The sequence below is a fragment of the Protomyctophum bolini genome (assembly GCF_963924005.1).
Source record: "Protomyctophum bolini genome assembly, chromosome: 17".
Lineage (NCBI taxonomy): Eukaryota > Metazoa > Chordata > Actinopteri > Myctophiformes > Myctophidae > Protomyctophum > Protomyctophum bolini.
In genome coordinates this window covers 8,873,590-8,889,362 of record NC_137878.1, presented here as the reverse complement: position 1 = coordinate 8,889,362, position 15,773 = coordinate 8,873,590, and the positions used below count along the sequence as shown (strand labels likewise).

General features: G+C 40.1%; 1 protein-coding gene across 1 annotated transcript in view; it reads right to left on the bottom strand.

Moving 5' to 3' along the window:
• Positions 1-1,573: 1,573 nt before the first annotated feature.
• Positions 1,574-15,773, bottom strand: part of slc25a13 (solute carrier family 25 member 13) — a gene marked incomplete at both ends in the record, with an annotated part of 99,856 nt that continues 85,656 nt past the window's right edge. The window contains 3 exons of the mRNA XM_080787066.1: positions 1,574-1,781; positions 4,756-4,846; positions 5,742-5,900. Coding sequence (XP_080643192.1) covers positions 1,574-1,781; positions 4,756-4,846; positions 5,742-5,900 — 458 coding nt within the window. The remainder of the gene's footprint in view (positions 1,782-4,755; positions 4,847-5,741; positions 5,901-15,773) is intronic.

The following is a 15,773-nucleotide window of genomic DNA, read 5'->3' as shown; positions in this document are numbered from 1 at the left end:
CTATTAACTCATTTTGGATAAGTAAATAAATTCAGTTTTTCTCTTCCGGTGAAAAGCTTGGAGGCTGCAGCCCCTCAGTCAAATCTGGTCACAAATAAACAAATAATAATAAAAGTTGAGAATGACTCCTTCACACACACACACACACACACTTTAGTTCCTAACGGGTACCGTTTACTCTCTTACAGGTACGTATACACACATTGCTGCCAGACGTACAGTAAGGCACAATTATTACACACCATTATATACATGTACATCCTACATTCTCTGTACTGTACAGATTTTTACATACTTTGCAATTGTGACACATCTTACGGCAGAAGACGAACGGGTGCCATGTCACTCTTCTAGACACCAGACAGCTCAGACAGCAGATGCTATATTCAAGTCAGTACTGTACTGTACTGTACTGTACTGTACATGTGCCATATACTGGTCCTTACATTCAAGTGCTTGTTTTGGTCACATCCGTTACAGACATTGACATCAAATCGGTGCACAATTGCATAAAGTGACTGCTGTATATACATATGAAAATATGTCTCTCTCTTTTTTCATATATACAGTAGGAGCTTGTGCTACTTCAATTACTATTCAAACATAAACACATGGATCCATTATTTGGATCGTTATACTACCGAACAATGGAAGACAACGGAAAGCAGCCGTGAAAGATCGTTTTCATAAGCGCTCTAAAGTCTATTTTCAAATGTAACCAGCCCTTTTTTTTGATACAGTACCATTTCCACTGTATGGGGAAAACAAACATAAATACCATAATATACTGTACACACACACACACAATAAGTTCAATAAATAAGACTACCCTGTTGAAGCTAACACTGCACACCAGTCAGTCCTATAAGCGTCTGAGTAACCAGGGACAAAACGGTACAGAAGCGCACCAATGTGTCCGCATACAGACTCCAGCGGTGTTTTAGTCAGTTTTAGTCATAGTCTCTTGAATATAGTTTTAAATGTCATGAGATTTCAGCCGACTAAATCTATACAGTTGGCGGGCCTTGATGCCGTTTTTTACACTTGCTGAAAAAAATAGCAGATCTACAAGCTCACAACGCTTCTAGATCTGCTATTTTCAGCATGCAAACCAAGTGGAAAATGACTTACACACTGGATCTCTTGTCCACTAGTCACTTCCTAACATTTTAGTCTAGTTTTTATTTGTCGACGAAATTGAATATATATATATATATATATACACACTTAGTTTTAGTCATTATACCATATAGTTTTCATTTAGTTTCAGTTCTCGTCAATGAAAAAGGTGTAGTCAACGAACATGTTTTGTCAGAGCAACAGTCGACGAAATCAACACTGGCTAGATATACTATGCCTACTGTATATATATATATATACTGTAAGACAAAAAAAACAAAACATCGACAAACAAAGTCAACTTAAAAACGTCCAGAGACAATAATGTATACTAGCTGTGGGTGGCATGTGTATACATATACGCACATGCATGTGTTTGTGTGTGTGTACGTCAAACATTCGGGATCTCTTCTCTTCCAGACATCCATTGGAGCGGGGGCATACACGTGGGGGGTCAGGGGTCGGTCGTCGGCGGGGGGGAGGGGGCTGCCAGGGCCGCCGCCGCCGCCTGTGCCACAGTGTATCGTGGGAGATGGAGTCCGAACTTGCTCTCGATGCCAGCGAACGTGGCCACGGCCAACCTGAAGCCTCCGATGTGGTCCGGGTTGGGCGCCGGGAGGCTGATCCGAGACTTGGGGGTGGGCTCCGAGCCAAGTGGCTTTCTGTGGTGTGGTTGTGTGTGTGTGTGTGTGTGTGGGGAGGGAGAGAGAGAGAGGGAGGGGGAGGGAGGGAGGGATGGAGAGGAGAGGGAGGGAGGGAGGGAGGGAGGGAGGGAGGGAGGGAGAACATTTTAGACAAAACGAGAGGGTTGGAGGAAAACAGAACAAGAGAGAAAAGTCCAAAGGGGTGGAAAAGCAGAAGGACAGAATCGTGGTAGGAGTGGGGGGGGGGGGGGGGGGGGGGATGGAAAGAAGGAAAAATGATGAAGTAGCAGAGGAGACAGTATGTAAGAAAAGTGAGAGAGAGAGAGAGAGAGAGAGAGAGAGAGAGAGTTTTCATATTAAACAATGTTAACCACAAAAATAAACATCTTAATCGAATATTAAAAAAGTGGAAGACGGATGATCTTTCTCTCTTTTCCCCCCTAAATGAATATCCCACATGGGTTTCATGCTGGCGATCCTTGTGATATCCTTCCAATGTGGACAACAGCAGCAGCAGTTCAAAACCCACAGCGAGAAGAAGCCACATATCGGAACATTAAATGAGATCTGCATTTGATTTGGGTTGAGAGCGTTACACACAGTAGAGAAGCTACTTGTACAGTAGTACTGTACAAGGCTTTGACTAAATCAACTGTAGATTTAGTCGACTACAATCTTGATGATATTTTAGTCTTTCCAGGTGACTAGAATGTGACTCAAGCTAAATGTTCTTTGTTGACTAGAACTGACTAATGACTAAAAATGACTATTCAAGAGACTCTGACTAAAACTAAACATAACATTTGCTGTCAGACAGAAACCGTGTACAGTGTTGTCCATTACAGTATTGTCCAAGCTCATGGCTTTTCAGGATATGCAAAAAATAACCTGTAGTCAAATCGATCCAATGTATTTTTTTCTTTGTTTGTCACAAGCTCGTTACTACCTTTCATTGGTTAAATACTTACACAACCCACAGACAACCGTATAAGTCTGTCTGTGAGAAGTGTGAAAATAGCAGATCTACAAGTTGACGATGCGTCATATCGCGACGCATTGCGACCTTGTAGAGTGGCTATTTTCGCTGCGAGCACAGAGTTTACAGAACGACAAAGACGGAGATAGTGTCATTGCCCCGACATAGCAATGATGTGGAGAATACAAAACTGTGTGAAAAGATGGTGTGTACACGCACACGCGCGCACACACACACACACACACACACACACACACACACACACACACACTCTGAATGGCCCGGCGCGGGACAAACTACTAATCAACAAATATCAGAATAAAGTCTACTCTGCACACCAGGTATAGAAAAATCTCAGCTATTTATTTGAGAGTCCCGACGAAAGACTCGTCATCGAAGCGTTGGTTTATACACTATAACACTATTGTATTGGGGGGGGGGCAGTGAAATTATTTCTGTACTCGTATCTACCGTCGATAAAGCAGCCAATTCCACAGAGGGAACATGAGCTCATTTCAATAGCAGAAAGTATAGCAGGGGGAAAAAAGCATTATATGCAGACGTCGAGACTGATTGCGTCCGCCCCGCTTCGACGCACAGCAGGATTGTTGTGCTGCTTGAGGAGTAAAAAGAATGTCACATCCAAAGCGCTCAGAGAGCGAGGGTTTCGAGTTGGTCAGGCGACGATGGTGCTCTGAAATTATTTTTTGGGTTTTTGTGGCATGTTGCGTCCCTCTGGGCAAGAAGGAGGAAGGACACCCACCGAGAGTAGCATACTGGAAATAACCCATTTGGACCTGGGAACGATTCTATGAATCTATGAAAAAGCCATGTTTCTATGTCAGTCGTTGAAAAATAGCAGACCTACAAGCTCGTAGCGCGCCACTCGGTGGCGCGCTATGAGCTTGTAGGTCTGCTATTTTTCAATAGCTAAAGCATAACTTAATGCTAACACCAAAGGGGGTTCCCGCCCAAAATGGGATAAACCCTGCACTTTGTACTGCATGTTTTCCAATATGGGAGATTTGGACTCGGTGAGGTTTGGTGCATTGCAGTGAGCAACGGATAAATATCATTATAAAGATGAAAGATAATTGATTTGAATTAAATTGATCATTTGAGGGATTTCGTTTTTAGTTTTATTTTTATTTTTATATAACCCCTTTTGGTGTTAGCATTATGTTATGCTTTAGCTATTGAAAAATAGCAGACCTAAAAGCTCTTAATCGAAGAACGACTGGAACATGTAAGTTCCAGTATGTAATGGGTTGGACATTCTGACTTGAAGGGTCCTGTTCCTTGAGCAAACACTTTAAAACAAAGTCAGAAGACAGAGAAACACACACAACATAATATTATGTTAATGACGTTTAGAAGATTTAGAACACTTTCCTGGGGGTCTTTGTGTGACTGTGTAATGTGTTGTTTTAGATATTTTAGATTTTAGCAGTGAGCCCAGTGTCTCTGATGTCATGCTTCCTGGACTACATGTTGTCTCAGTAAGACTGCCGTCCCCCTCCCCTACTGTTCATATTTATGTGCCCACTGCCCAAGTTCATGTTTATATTTTATATGTGTTGTTATAGGTATGTATGTGTATATATATATGTGTATATATACAGATATATTATATATATTTATGTTGTATTATGTATTATATATTTATGTTCTGTTTGGCTACTGATATTCATGCCCTCCTGCTCCACTCTTTTGATGTCTCATGATGGTTGTGTTCATCCTATGACCTATGCTATCTTAACACGATAGCCCCCCCCCCCCCCCCCCCACTCGTTTTATATACATTGTGTCGTTGTTATGTATGTCTTGTTTGTCATGTCTATAAAAACCAAATAAAAACTAATATAACAAAAGACTGCCGTACCCCTATCCACAAGGAGGAGCTCACTGCTACACATTACACACACAAAGACCCCCAGGAAAGTGTTCTAAATCTTCTAAACGTCATTGAGAGTGTCCCTTTTAAGAGTTCAGTAGGTACGTATAGGTGCGACTTACACTCCTCCAAAGTCAACGTAGAACCACCGCTGCAGGAGTTCATAGGTCACCAGCGTGACGCCAAACTGAGGGGAGGATCTTAACACTCGGGCTGGGGGGGGGGGGGAGCAGAACATATATCATTACGGAGGAACCAGAAACAAGGTCAAGTACTGTGAGGCAGTTGGTTCTCACAACATTTTCATCAATTTACAAGTACAAAAGTTAGGCATTTATTTAGCAGACGCTCTTAATCCAGAGTGATTTACAGTAAGCAAGAACTGCTTGCTCCCCCCCCCCCTCCCTTAAAGGGGGTGTCAGTGATTTCAGTCAAAAACCCTTAGGTTTCGTTTTTGCCTTGGGACACAAGCTTTCATCCAATCAGGATAGAGAACAAAAACGAAACCTAAGGTTTTTTGACCCCCAGGGGTTAACTGGGGACAGGGAGGAACTCCTAGTAGAGAGGATTATCACAACAAAACAAAAGAATAAGTGATATTTGAATTAAGTGAAATCACTGACTCTACCTTTAACACTCGCATGACTGAAGTAAAATGTGACAGAAGTAGCATGTAGCTTAAATCCATATTTAAAAAATGTTTCAACAATCTGAGAAGATGATGGTCACCTTCTGAAAGCTTCATGGACTCAAAGATAATCAACTTCAAAATCTCAATAAATAGGTTAATAATGACCTCATATAGTCATGCGTGGGGTTGATCCCGCACCCCCACTTTGATAAACAGTGATGTATAACGATCTGAGGCAATGTGCATCAGCTGTGACTAATACATACTTTACCGTAACTAAAATGTATATCCAACTCAGCAAATGCTATACTGTAGCATGAATGCGTGTGATCTTTTAATATACCATGCTTTCTTTTTTCTCTCTCTTCCTCTCCCCACAAACACGGACCATACGTCCACTATTATGATTCACGACCATTATGAGTCATCGAATCTCGTCGAAAACGAAACAGAGAACGCCGCCCGCATAGTACATACCTCCAGCTCCTTTCCAGAAGGCCCGGTAACCCTCCTCGTGGAGAATCTTCCAGAAGCAGTCCGTCATGCCGTTGTAGGTGGTCTGACCGGCACGCGCCGCTACCTGTAGCCGGGTCTTGATCACGTCTGCCGGGGTCACCAGGGACGCCGCTGGCATGCCTGGGGGAGGGTGGAAGAACCCAATATATAACCCATTTTGACCTGAGATCAGATTCTAAAAAAATGTCTTCTACAGTTTTCTGAAAAAGCTATGTTTCTATGTCAGTCGTTCTTCGATTTTTCAAAAGAATAGCAGATCTACAAGCATCGTAGTGCGGCGCTCTGTGCTGCGCTATGAGCTTGTAGATCTGCTATTTAAAGGTCGACACAGATGAGTTCATCAGGTCTGAATGGGATATTGCAGCGGTCACTCACAGCACGAAAAGAGAGTTTATACCGAGCAATCTTCGTTCCTACTCTCATCTATGGTCATGAAGTGTGGGTCATGACCCAAAGAATAAGGTTGTGAATATACAAGCGGACAAAATGAGTTTTTCTTCGACGGGGTGGCTGGCGTCTCCCTTAGAGATAGGGTGAGAGGTTCAGTCACACGAGAGAGAGACTGGGAGTAGAACCGCTGCTCCTTCGCCTGGAAAGGAGTCAGCTGAGGTGGTTATCGGGCATCTGGTTAGGATGCCTCTCGGGCGTCTCCCTATAGGGAGGTCCACGACGCACGTCCCACTGGGAGGAGACCTCCCGGGGGCAGACCAAGGACCACGTCCCACTGGGAGGAGACCCCCGGGGGCAGACCAAGGACCACGTCCCACTGGGAGACCTCCCGGGGGCAGACCAAGGACCACGTCCCACTGGCAGGAGACCCCCGGGGGCAGACCAAGGACCACGTTCCACTGGGAGGAGACCACCCGGGGGCAGACCAAGGCGCAGTTGGGAGGAAATACATCGACTCACTGGCCTTGGAACGTCTCCGGATCCCCCCCAGGAGGAAGTCACTAATGTTGCTCTGGAGAGGGACGTCTGGAGCACTCTGGTGGAGCCGTTGCCCCCCCGCGACCCGACTACGGATAAGCGGTTGAAGATGGACGGATGGACTCACAGCACAGCGCGTTCTCAGTTCTCGACAATACGGCGTGTTTGATTGTAAAAAAAAATACGAAAGCGCCCGTCCTGGAAGCGATGACGTCGATGTGGAACGCAGCGATGAGAAATTGATTGAAACCTGGTGTGTGTCATTATGCAACCGCACCCGAACACTTCCGAGTTCCTACAGTACGTGGTTGTCGAGTTGCCCCGCCTTCGAAACGCGTCACGTTTCGAGCCTTTTTGGTCATTGTACGGCGAAGGGTCACACGCACACACGCACGCCCGCCCGCACACGCGCACCCCCCAACAGGGCCATTATTTAATCTTTCCATCTTTCTTTCTCGCCCACTTTAATCCTCTTTTCTCGAGAGTGTGTTTGAATGAAGCCAGACAATGGATCTTAATGAGGGCGACACACTGCTTGCCTGCAACACTTTGCACACGAGAGAGTGACTGGGCTTACAGACGGGAGTATAGCTGAGTGTGTGTGTGTGTGTGTGTGTGGGGGGGGGGGGTGTTCGCAGCATGCTACTCCAGCCACTCCTATCATGAATGGCCTCAATCATCGACAGCTCTGTCATTACCATCAACTGCCCCGCGCGCGCCCTCTTGAAGACAGAAAACTCTGGCTTCTTCTAGGGTCTGTGCTATAGTAGCGGCTAAACGAGCTATTCAGCACCGCTGATCAGCTCAGTGTTAGGTGTACCCACCCAGTGGAGAGGGTGACCACCTACATGGACCTAGGTGGTACACTGTGGTGTGTACCCACCCAGTGGAGAGGGTGACCACCTACATGGACCTAGGTGGTACACTGTGGTGTGTACCCACCCAGTGGAGAGGGTGACCACCTACATGGACCTAGGTGGTACACTGTGGTGTGTACCCACCCAGTGGAGAGGGTGACCACCTACATGGACCTAGGTGGTGCACTGTGGTGTGTACCCACCCAGTGGAGAGGGTGACCACCTACATGGACCTAGGTGGTACACTGTGGTGTGTACCCACCCAGTGGAGAGGGTGACCACCTACATGGACCAGTGCAGAGTATACGTGGGGGCACGTGGCAGGCAGGCAGTTGATTTTGTCGACTCACACGGTGAGTGCTATGTCAGAAAAAAATTCGTAGTATTTCCGAGGAATTGCGGAAAAACATGGGTTATAGCCCATCGTTTTTTGAATTTTTGAAAAAAATGTTATCCTCATTTTTCATCATTTTGAACATGGGCTATAGCCCCTACCGTACGGCATACTATAGCACGCCGTTTTTCATCATTTTTGAGGATTTGAAGAAAATTCAAAATTTCAAAAAACATGGGTTATAGCCCATCGTTTTTTGAATTTTTGAAAAAAATGTTATCCTCATTTTTCATCATTTTTGAACATGGGCTATAGCCCCTACCGTACGGCATACTATAGCACGCCGTTTTTCATCATTTTTGAGGATTTGAAGAAAATTCAAAATTTCAAAAAACATGGGTTATAGCCCATCGTTTTTTTTATTTTTGAAAAAAATGTTATCCTCATTTTTCATCATTTTTGAACATGGGCTATAGCCCCTACCGTACGGCATACTATAGCACGCCGTTTTTCATCATTTTTGAGGATTTGAAGAAAATTCAAAATTTCAAAAAACATGGGTTATAGCCCATCGTTTTTTGAATTTTTGAAAAAAATGTTATCCTCATTTTTAATCATTTTTGAACATGGGCTATAGCCCCTACCGTACGGCATACTATAGCACGCCGTTTTTCATCATTTTTGAGGATTTGAAGAAAATTCAAAATTTCAAAAAACATGGGTTATAGCCCATCGTTTTTTTTATTTTTGAAAAAAATGTTATCCTCATTTTTCATCATTTTTGAACATGGGCTATAGCCCCTACCGTACGGCATACTATAGCACGCCGTTTTTCATCATTTTTGAGGATTTGAAGAAAATTCAAAATTAAAAAAAACATGGGTTATAGCCCATCGTTTTTTGAATTTTTGAAAAAAATGTTATCCTCATTTTTCATCATTTTTGAACATGGGCTATAGCCCCTACCGTACGGCATACTATAGCACGCTGTTTTTCATCATTTTTGAGGATTTGAAGAAAATTCAAAATTTCAAAAAACATGGGTTATAGCCCATCGTTTTTTGAATTTTTGAAAAAAATGTTATCCTCATTTTTCATCATTTTTGAACATGGGCTATAGCCCCTACCGTACGGCATACTATAGCACGACGTTTTTCATCATTTTTGAGGATTTGAAGAAAATTCAAAATTTCAAAAAACATGGGTTATAGCCCATCGTTTTTTTTATTTTTGAAAAAAATGTTATCCTCATTTTTCATCATTTTTGAACATGGGCTATAGCCCCTACCGTACGGCATACTATAGCACGCCGTTTTTCATCATTTTTGAGGATTTGAAGAAAATTCTAAATTTCAAAAAACATGGGTTATAGCCCATCGTTTTTTGAATTTTTGAAAAAAATGTTATCCTCATTTTTCATCATTTTTGAACATGGGCTATAGCCCCTACCGTACGGCATACTATAGCACGCTGTTTTTCATCATTTTTGAGGATTTGAAGAAAATTCAAAATTTCAAAAAACATGGGTTATAGCCCATCGTTTTTTGAATTTTTGAAAAAAATGTTATCCTCATTTTCATCATTTTTGAACATGGGCTATAGCCCCTACCGTATGGCATACTATAGCACGCCGTTTTTCATCATTTTTGAGGATTTGAAGAAAATTCAAAATAACATGGGTTATAGCCCATCGTTTTTTGAATTTTTGAAAAAAATGTTATCCTCATTTTTCATCATTTTTGAACATGGGCTATAGCCCCTACCGTACGGCATACTATAGCACGCCGTTTTTCATCATTTTTGAGGATTTGAAGAAAATTCAAAATTTCAAAAAACATGGGTTATAGCCCATCGTTTTTTGAATTTTTGAAAAAAATGTTATCCTCATTTTTCATCATTTTTGAACATGGGCTATAGCCCCTACCGTACGGCATACTATAGCACGCCGTTTTTCATCATTTTTGAGGATTTGAAGAAAATTCTAAATTTCAAAAAACATGGGTTATAGCCCATCGTTTTTTGAATTTTTGAAAAAAATGTTATCCTCATTTTTCATCATTTTTGAACATGGGCTATAGCCCCTACCGTACGGCATACTATAGCACGCCGTTTTTCATCATTTTTGAGGATTTGAAGAAAATTCAAAATTTCAAAAAACATGGGTTATAGCCCATCGTTTTTTGAATTTTTGAAAAAAATGTTATCCTCATTTTTCATCATTTTTGAACATGGGCTATAGCCCCTACCGTACGGCATACTATAGCACGCTGTTTTTCATCATTTTTGAGGATTTGAAGAAAATTCAAAATTTCAAAAAACATGGGTTATAGCCCATCGTTTTTTGAATTTTTGAAAAAAATGTTATCCTCATTTTTCATCATTTTTGAACATGGGCTATAGCCCCTACCGTACGGCATACTATAGCACGCCGTTTTTCATCATTTTTGAGGATTTGAAGAAAATTCAAAATTTCAAAAAACATGGGTTATAGCCCATCGTTTTTTTTATTTTTGAAAAAAATGTTATCCTCATTTTTCATCATTTTTGAACATGGGCTATAGCCCCTACCGTACGGCATACTATAGCACGCCGTTTTTCATCATTTTTGAGGATTTGAAGAAAATTCTAAATTTCAAAAAACATGGGTTATAGCCCATCGTTTTTTGAATTTTTGAAAAAAATGTTATCCTCATTTTTCATCATTTTTGAACATGGGCTATAGCCCCTACCGTACGGCATACTATAGCACGCTGTTTTTCATCATTTTTGAGGATTTGAAGAAAATTAAAAATTTCAAAAAACATGGGTTATAGCCCATCGTTTTTTGAATTTTTGAAAAAAATGTTATCCTCATTTTTCATCATTTTTGAACATGGGCTATAGCCCCTACCGTACGGCATACTATAGCACGCCGTTTTTCATCATTTTTGAGGATTTGAAGAAAATTCAAAATTTCAAAAAACATGGGTTATAGCCCATCGTTTTTTGAATTTTTGAAAAAAATGTTATCCTCATTTTTCATCATTTTTGAACATGGGCTATAGCCCCTACCGTACGGCATACTACAGCACGCAGTTTTTCATCATTTTTGAGGATTTGAAGAAAATTCAAAATTTCAAAAAACATGGGTTATAGCCCATCGTTTTTTTATTTTTGAAAAAAATGTTATCCTCATTTTTCATCATTTTTGAACATGGGCTATAGCCCCTACCGTACGGCATACTATAGCACGCCGTTTTTCATCATTTTTGAGGATTTGAAGAAAATTCAAAACTTCAAAAAACATGGGTTATAGCCCATCGTTTTTTGAATTTTTGAAAAAATTGTTATCCTCATTTTTCATCATTTTGAACATGGGCTATAGCCCCTACCGTACGGCATACTATAGCACGCCGTTTTTCATCATTTTTGAGGATTTGAAGAAAATTCAAAATTTCAAAAAACATGGGTTATAGCCCATCGTTTTTTGAATTTTAGAAAAAAATGTTATCCTCATTTTTCATCATTTTTGAACATGGGCTATAGCCCCTACCGTACGGCATACTATAGCACGCCGTTTTTCATCATTTTTGAGGATTTGAAGAAAATTCAAAATTTCAAAAAACATGGGTTATAGCGCATCGTTTTTTTTATTTTTGAAAAAAATGTTATCCTCATTTTTCATCATTTTTGAACATGGGCTATAGCCCCTACCGTACGGCATACTATAGCACGCCGTTTTTCATCATTTTTGAGGATTTGAAGAAAATTCAAAATTTCAAAAAACATGGGTTATAGCCCATCGTTTTTTGAATTTTTGAAAAAAATGTTATCCTCATTTTTCATCATTTTTGAACATGGGCTATAGCCCCTACCGTACGGCATACTATAGCACGCTGTTTTTCATCATTTTTGAGGATTTGAAGAAAATTCAAAATTTCAAAAAACATGGGTTATAGCCCATCGTTTTTTGAATTTTTGAAAAAAATGTTATCCTCATTTTTCATCATTTTGAACATGGGCTATAGCCCCTACCGTACGGCATACTATAGCACGCCGTTTTTCATCATTTTTGAGGATTTGAAGAAAATTCAAAATTTCAAAAAACATGGGTTATAGCCCATAGTTTTTTGAATTTTTGAAAAAAATGTTATCCTCATTTTTCATCATTTTTGAACATGGGCTATAGCCCCTACCGTACGGCATACTATAGCACGCCGTTTTTCATCATTTTTGAGGATTTGAAGAAAATTCAAAATTTCAAAAAACATGGGTTATAGCCCATCGTTTTTTTATTTTTGAAAAAAATGTTATCCTCATTTTTCATCATTTTTGAACATGGGCTATAGCCCCTACCGTACGGCATACTATAGCACGCCGTTTTTCATCATTTTTGAGGATTTGAAGAAAATTCAAAATTTCAAAAAACATGGGTTATAGCCCATCGTTTTTTGAATTTAAAAAAAAAATGTTATCCTCATTTTTCATCATTTTTGAACATGGGCTATAGCCCCTACCGTACGGCATACTATAGCACGCTGTTTTTCATCATTTTTGAGGATTTGAAGAAAATTCAAAATTTCAAAAAACATGGGTTATAGCCCATCGTTTTTTGAATTTTAGAAAAAAATGTTATCCTCATTTTTCATCATTTTTGAACATGGGCTATAGCCCCTACCGTACGGCATACTATAGCACGCCGTTTTTCATCATTTTTGAGGATTTGAAGAAAATTCAAAATTTCAAAAAACATGGGTTATAGCGCATCGTTTTTTTTATTTTTGAAAAAAATGTTATCCTCATTTTTCATCATTTTTGAACATGGGCTATAGCCCCTACCGTACGGCATACTATAGCACGCCGTTTTTCATCATTTTTGAGGATTTGAAGAAAATTCAAAATTTCAAAAAACATGGGTTATAGCCCATCGTTTTTTGAATTTTTGAAAAAAATGTTATCCTCATTTTTCATCATTTTTGAACATGGGCTATAGCCCCTACCGTACGGCATACTATAGCACGCTGTTTTTCATCATTTTTGAGGATTTGAAGAAAATTCAAAATTTCAAAAAACATGGGTTATAGCCCATCGTTTTTTGAATTTTTGAAAAAAATGTTATCCTCATTTTTCATCATTTTGAACATGGGCTATAGCCCCTACCGTACGGCATACTATAGCACGCCGTTTTTCATCATTTTTGAGGATTTGAAGAAAATTCAAAATTTCAAAAAACATGGGTTATAGCCCATAGTTTTTTGAATTTTTGAAAAAAATGTTATCCTCATTTTTCATCATTTTTGAACATGGGCTATAGCCCCTACCGTACGGCATACTATAGCACGCCGTTTTTCATCATTTTTGAGGATTTGAAGAAAATTCAAAATTTCAAAAAACATGGGTTATAGCCCATCGTTTTTTTATTTTTGAAAAAAATGTTATCCTCATTTTTCATCATTTTTGAACATGGGCTATAGCCCCTACCGTACGGCATACTATAGCACGCCGTTTTTCATCATTTTTGAGGATTTGAAGAAAATTCAAAATTTCAAAAAACATGGGTTATAGCCCATCGTTTTTTGAATTTAAAAAAAAAATGTTATCCTCATTTTTCATCATTTTTGAACATGGGCTATAGCCCCTACCGTACGGCATACTATAGCACGCTGTTTTTCATCATTTTTGAGGATTTGAAGAAAATTCAAAATTTCAAAAAACATGGGTTATAGCCCATCGTTTTTTGATTTTTTGAAAAAAATGTTATCCTCATTTTTCATCATTTTTGAACATGGGCTATAGCCCCTACCGTACGGCATACTATAGCACGCCGTTTTTCATCATTTTTGAGGATTTGAAGCAAATTCAAAATTTAAAAAAACATGGGTTATAGCCCATGTATTGCGGAGTATTGCGGAAAAATTGTGGAGTATTGCGGAGGAATTGCGGAGTGTTGCGAAAAAAATTCGTAGTATTTCCGAGGAATTCTGGAAAAACGATGGGTTATAGCCCATCGTTTTTTGAATTTTTGAAAAAATTGTTATCCTCATTTTTCATCATTTTTGAACATGGGCTATAGCCCCTACCGTACGGCATACTATAGCACGCCGTTTTTCATCAATTTTGAGGATTTGAAGAAAATTCAAAATTTCAAAAAACATGGGTTATAGCCCATCGTTTTTTGAATTTTTGAAAAAAATGTTATCCTCATTTTTCATCATTTTTGAACATGGGCTATAGCCCCTACCGTACGGCATACTATAGCACCTTTTTTTCACAGACGAAAGCTCAATGGAAACTAAATGAAAACTAAGTTACGGTGACTAAAAGCAAGACTCAAATTATTATTATTGTGACAATATATTATGTATATATATATTATGACAATTTCGTCGACAAATATAAACTAGACTAAAATGTTAGGAAAGGACTAGTGGACAAGAGATCCAGTGCAAGTCCTTTTACACTGAAAATAGCCGATCTATAAGCTCACAATGCGCTGCAGCGTGACGCGTTGTGAGCTTGTAGATCGGCTATTTTCGGCAAGTGTAATTGCCAAAATACTGATATTTAGTCGACTAAAACGACACCGACACAAAAACATTCCAGGTGACTAAAAATGTGACTAAAACTAAAATGAAAACTATTCAAGAGACTGTGACTAAGACTAAAATGAAAATGTGCTTCTCAAAATCAACACTGGTGGCAGGAGAGGAGAGGAGAGGGAAAAGCTGAATTAAACTTAACCATAGGAGAACAATGAAAAAAAGAAGAAAAAAAAGGAAAGGAAAGAAGTTGAAAATAAAGACCTTAAAACCTAAATCCACAGCAGAAACAACCTACCGACATGAAAAATGTCAAATGTAAATGTAATGGTTGGAACCGCATTACTATACTACTACTGCCAATTACGGAGTCAGTCCGCCGTGGTGAAAGGCTACCCTCTCTTTTGATGCTATACAAGTCTCAGATATCAATGAGCCGACCTCTCTTCCTCCATAAAAAACAAACTACTCCAGGTCTACGTCGTCGCTCATGCAGACCCTTCATGCAGGGCCTTGGGTATAAAGCTGGAGGCTGACCAAACGCATTTCTTCAGGGACCGAGGGTATATATATATATATATCCCATTCTGACCTGAGATCAGATTCATACGAGGTTTCCACTAGGACACACACTGGTCTGATTATAACCAATTCTGACCCGAGATCAGATTCTAAAAAAATGTCAAGTCGTTCTTCGATTTTTCAAAAATAGCAGACCTATACAAGCTCGTAGCGCGCCACCTATGAGCTTGTAGATCTGCTATTTTTCAATAGCTATAAAGCATAACTTGATGCTAACACCAAAATGGGTTCCCGTTCAGAATGAGATATATATATATATATATATATATATATATATATATACGCTTGGCAAAATAACGCTGCGCAAACTGAGCATGTAATTCAATTTCCTATGCCGACTTTAAAACGCTAATTGCCAAAATGCCGTAACCGGCGATAAATGTATGAGAGAGGGGGGGGGGGGGGGGTATGATAAATGTATGAGAGAGGAGGAGGGGGGGGGGTATGATAAATGTATGAGAGAGGAGGGGGGGGGGGGGCGGGGTGGGGGGGGGGGTATGATAAATGTATGAGAGAGGAGGAGGGGGAGGGGAGATGATAAATGTTTTGGGTCCAACGGAGGGGTTGAAAAATGAAAAAGAAGAATAGGAAATAAAGAAACGGTCGGACTCGGTTTCAATTTGGAGCCCGAAGGCCGTGGTGGGCTGACGATCTTGCGGCAGGAGGAAACCGATGTCATAATGAAGGGCAAAAGAAGAAATGTCTCCTCGAATTTATATGACTTTTCCATGTTGCACGCTGAGAGAGAGAGCGCCGGAGCGCCGCGGCGGACACA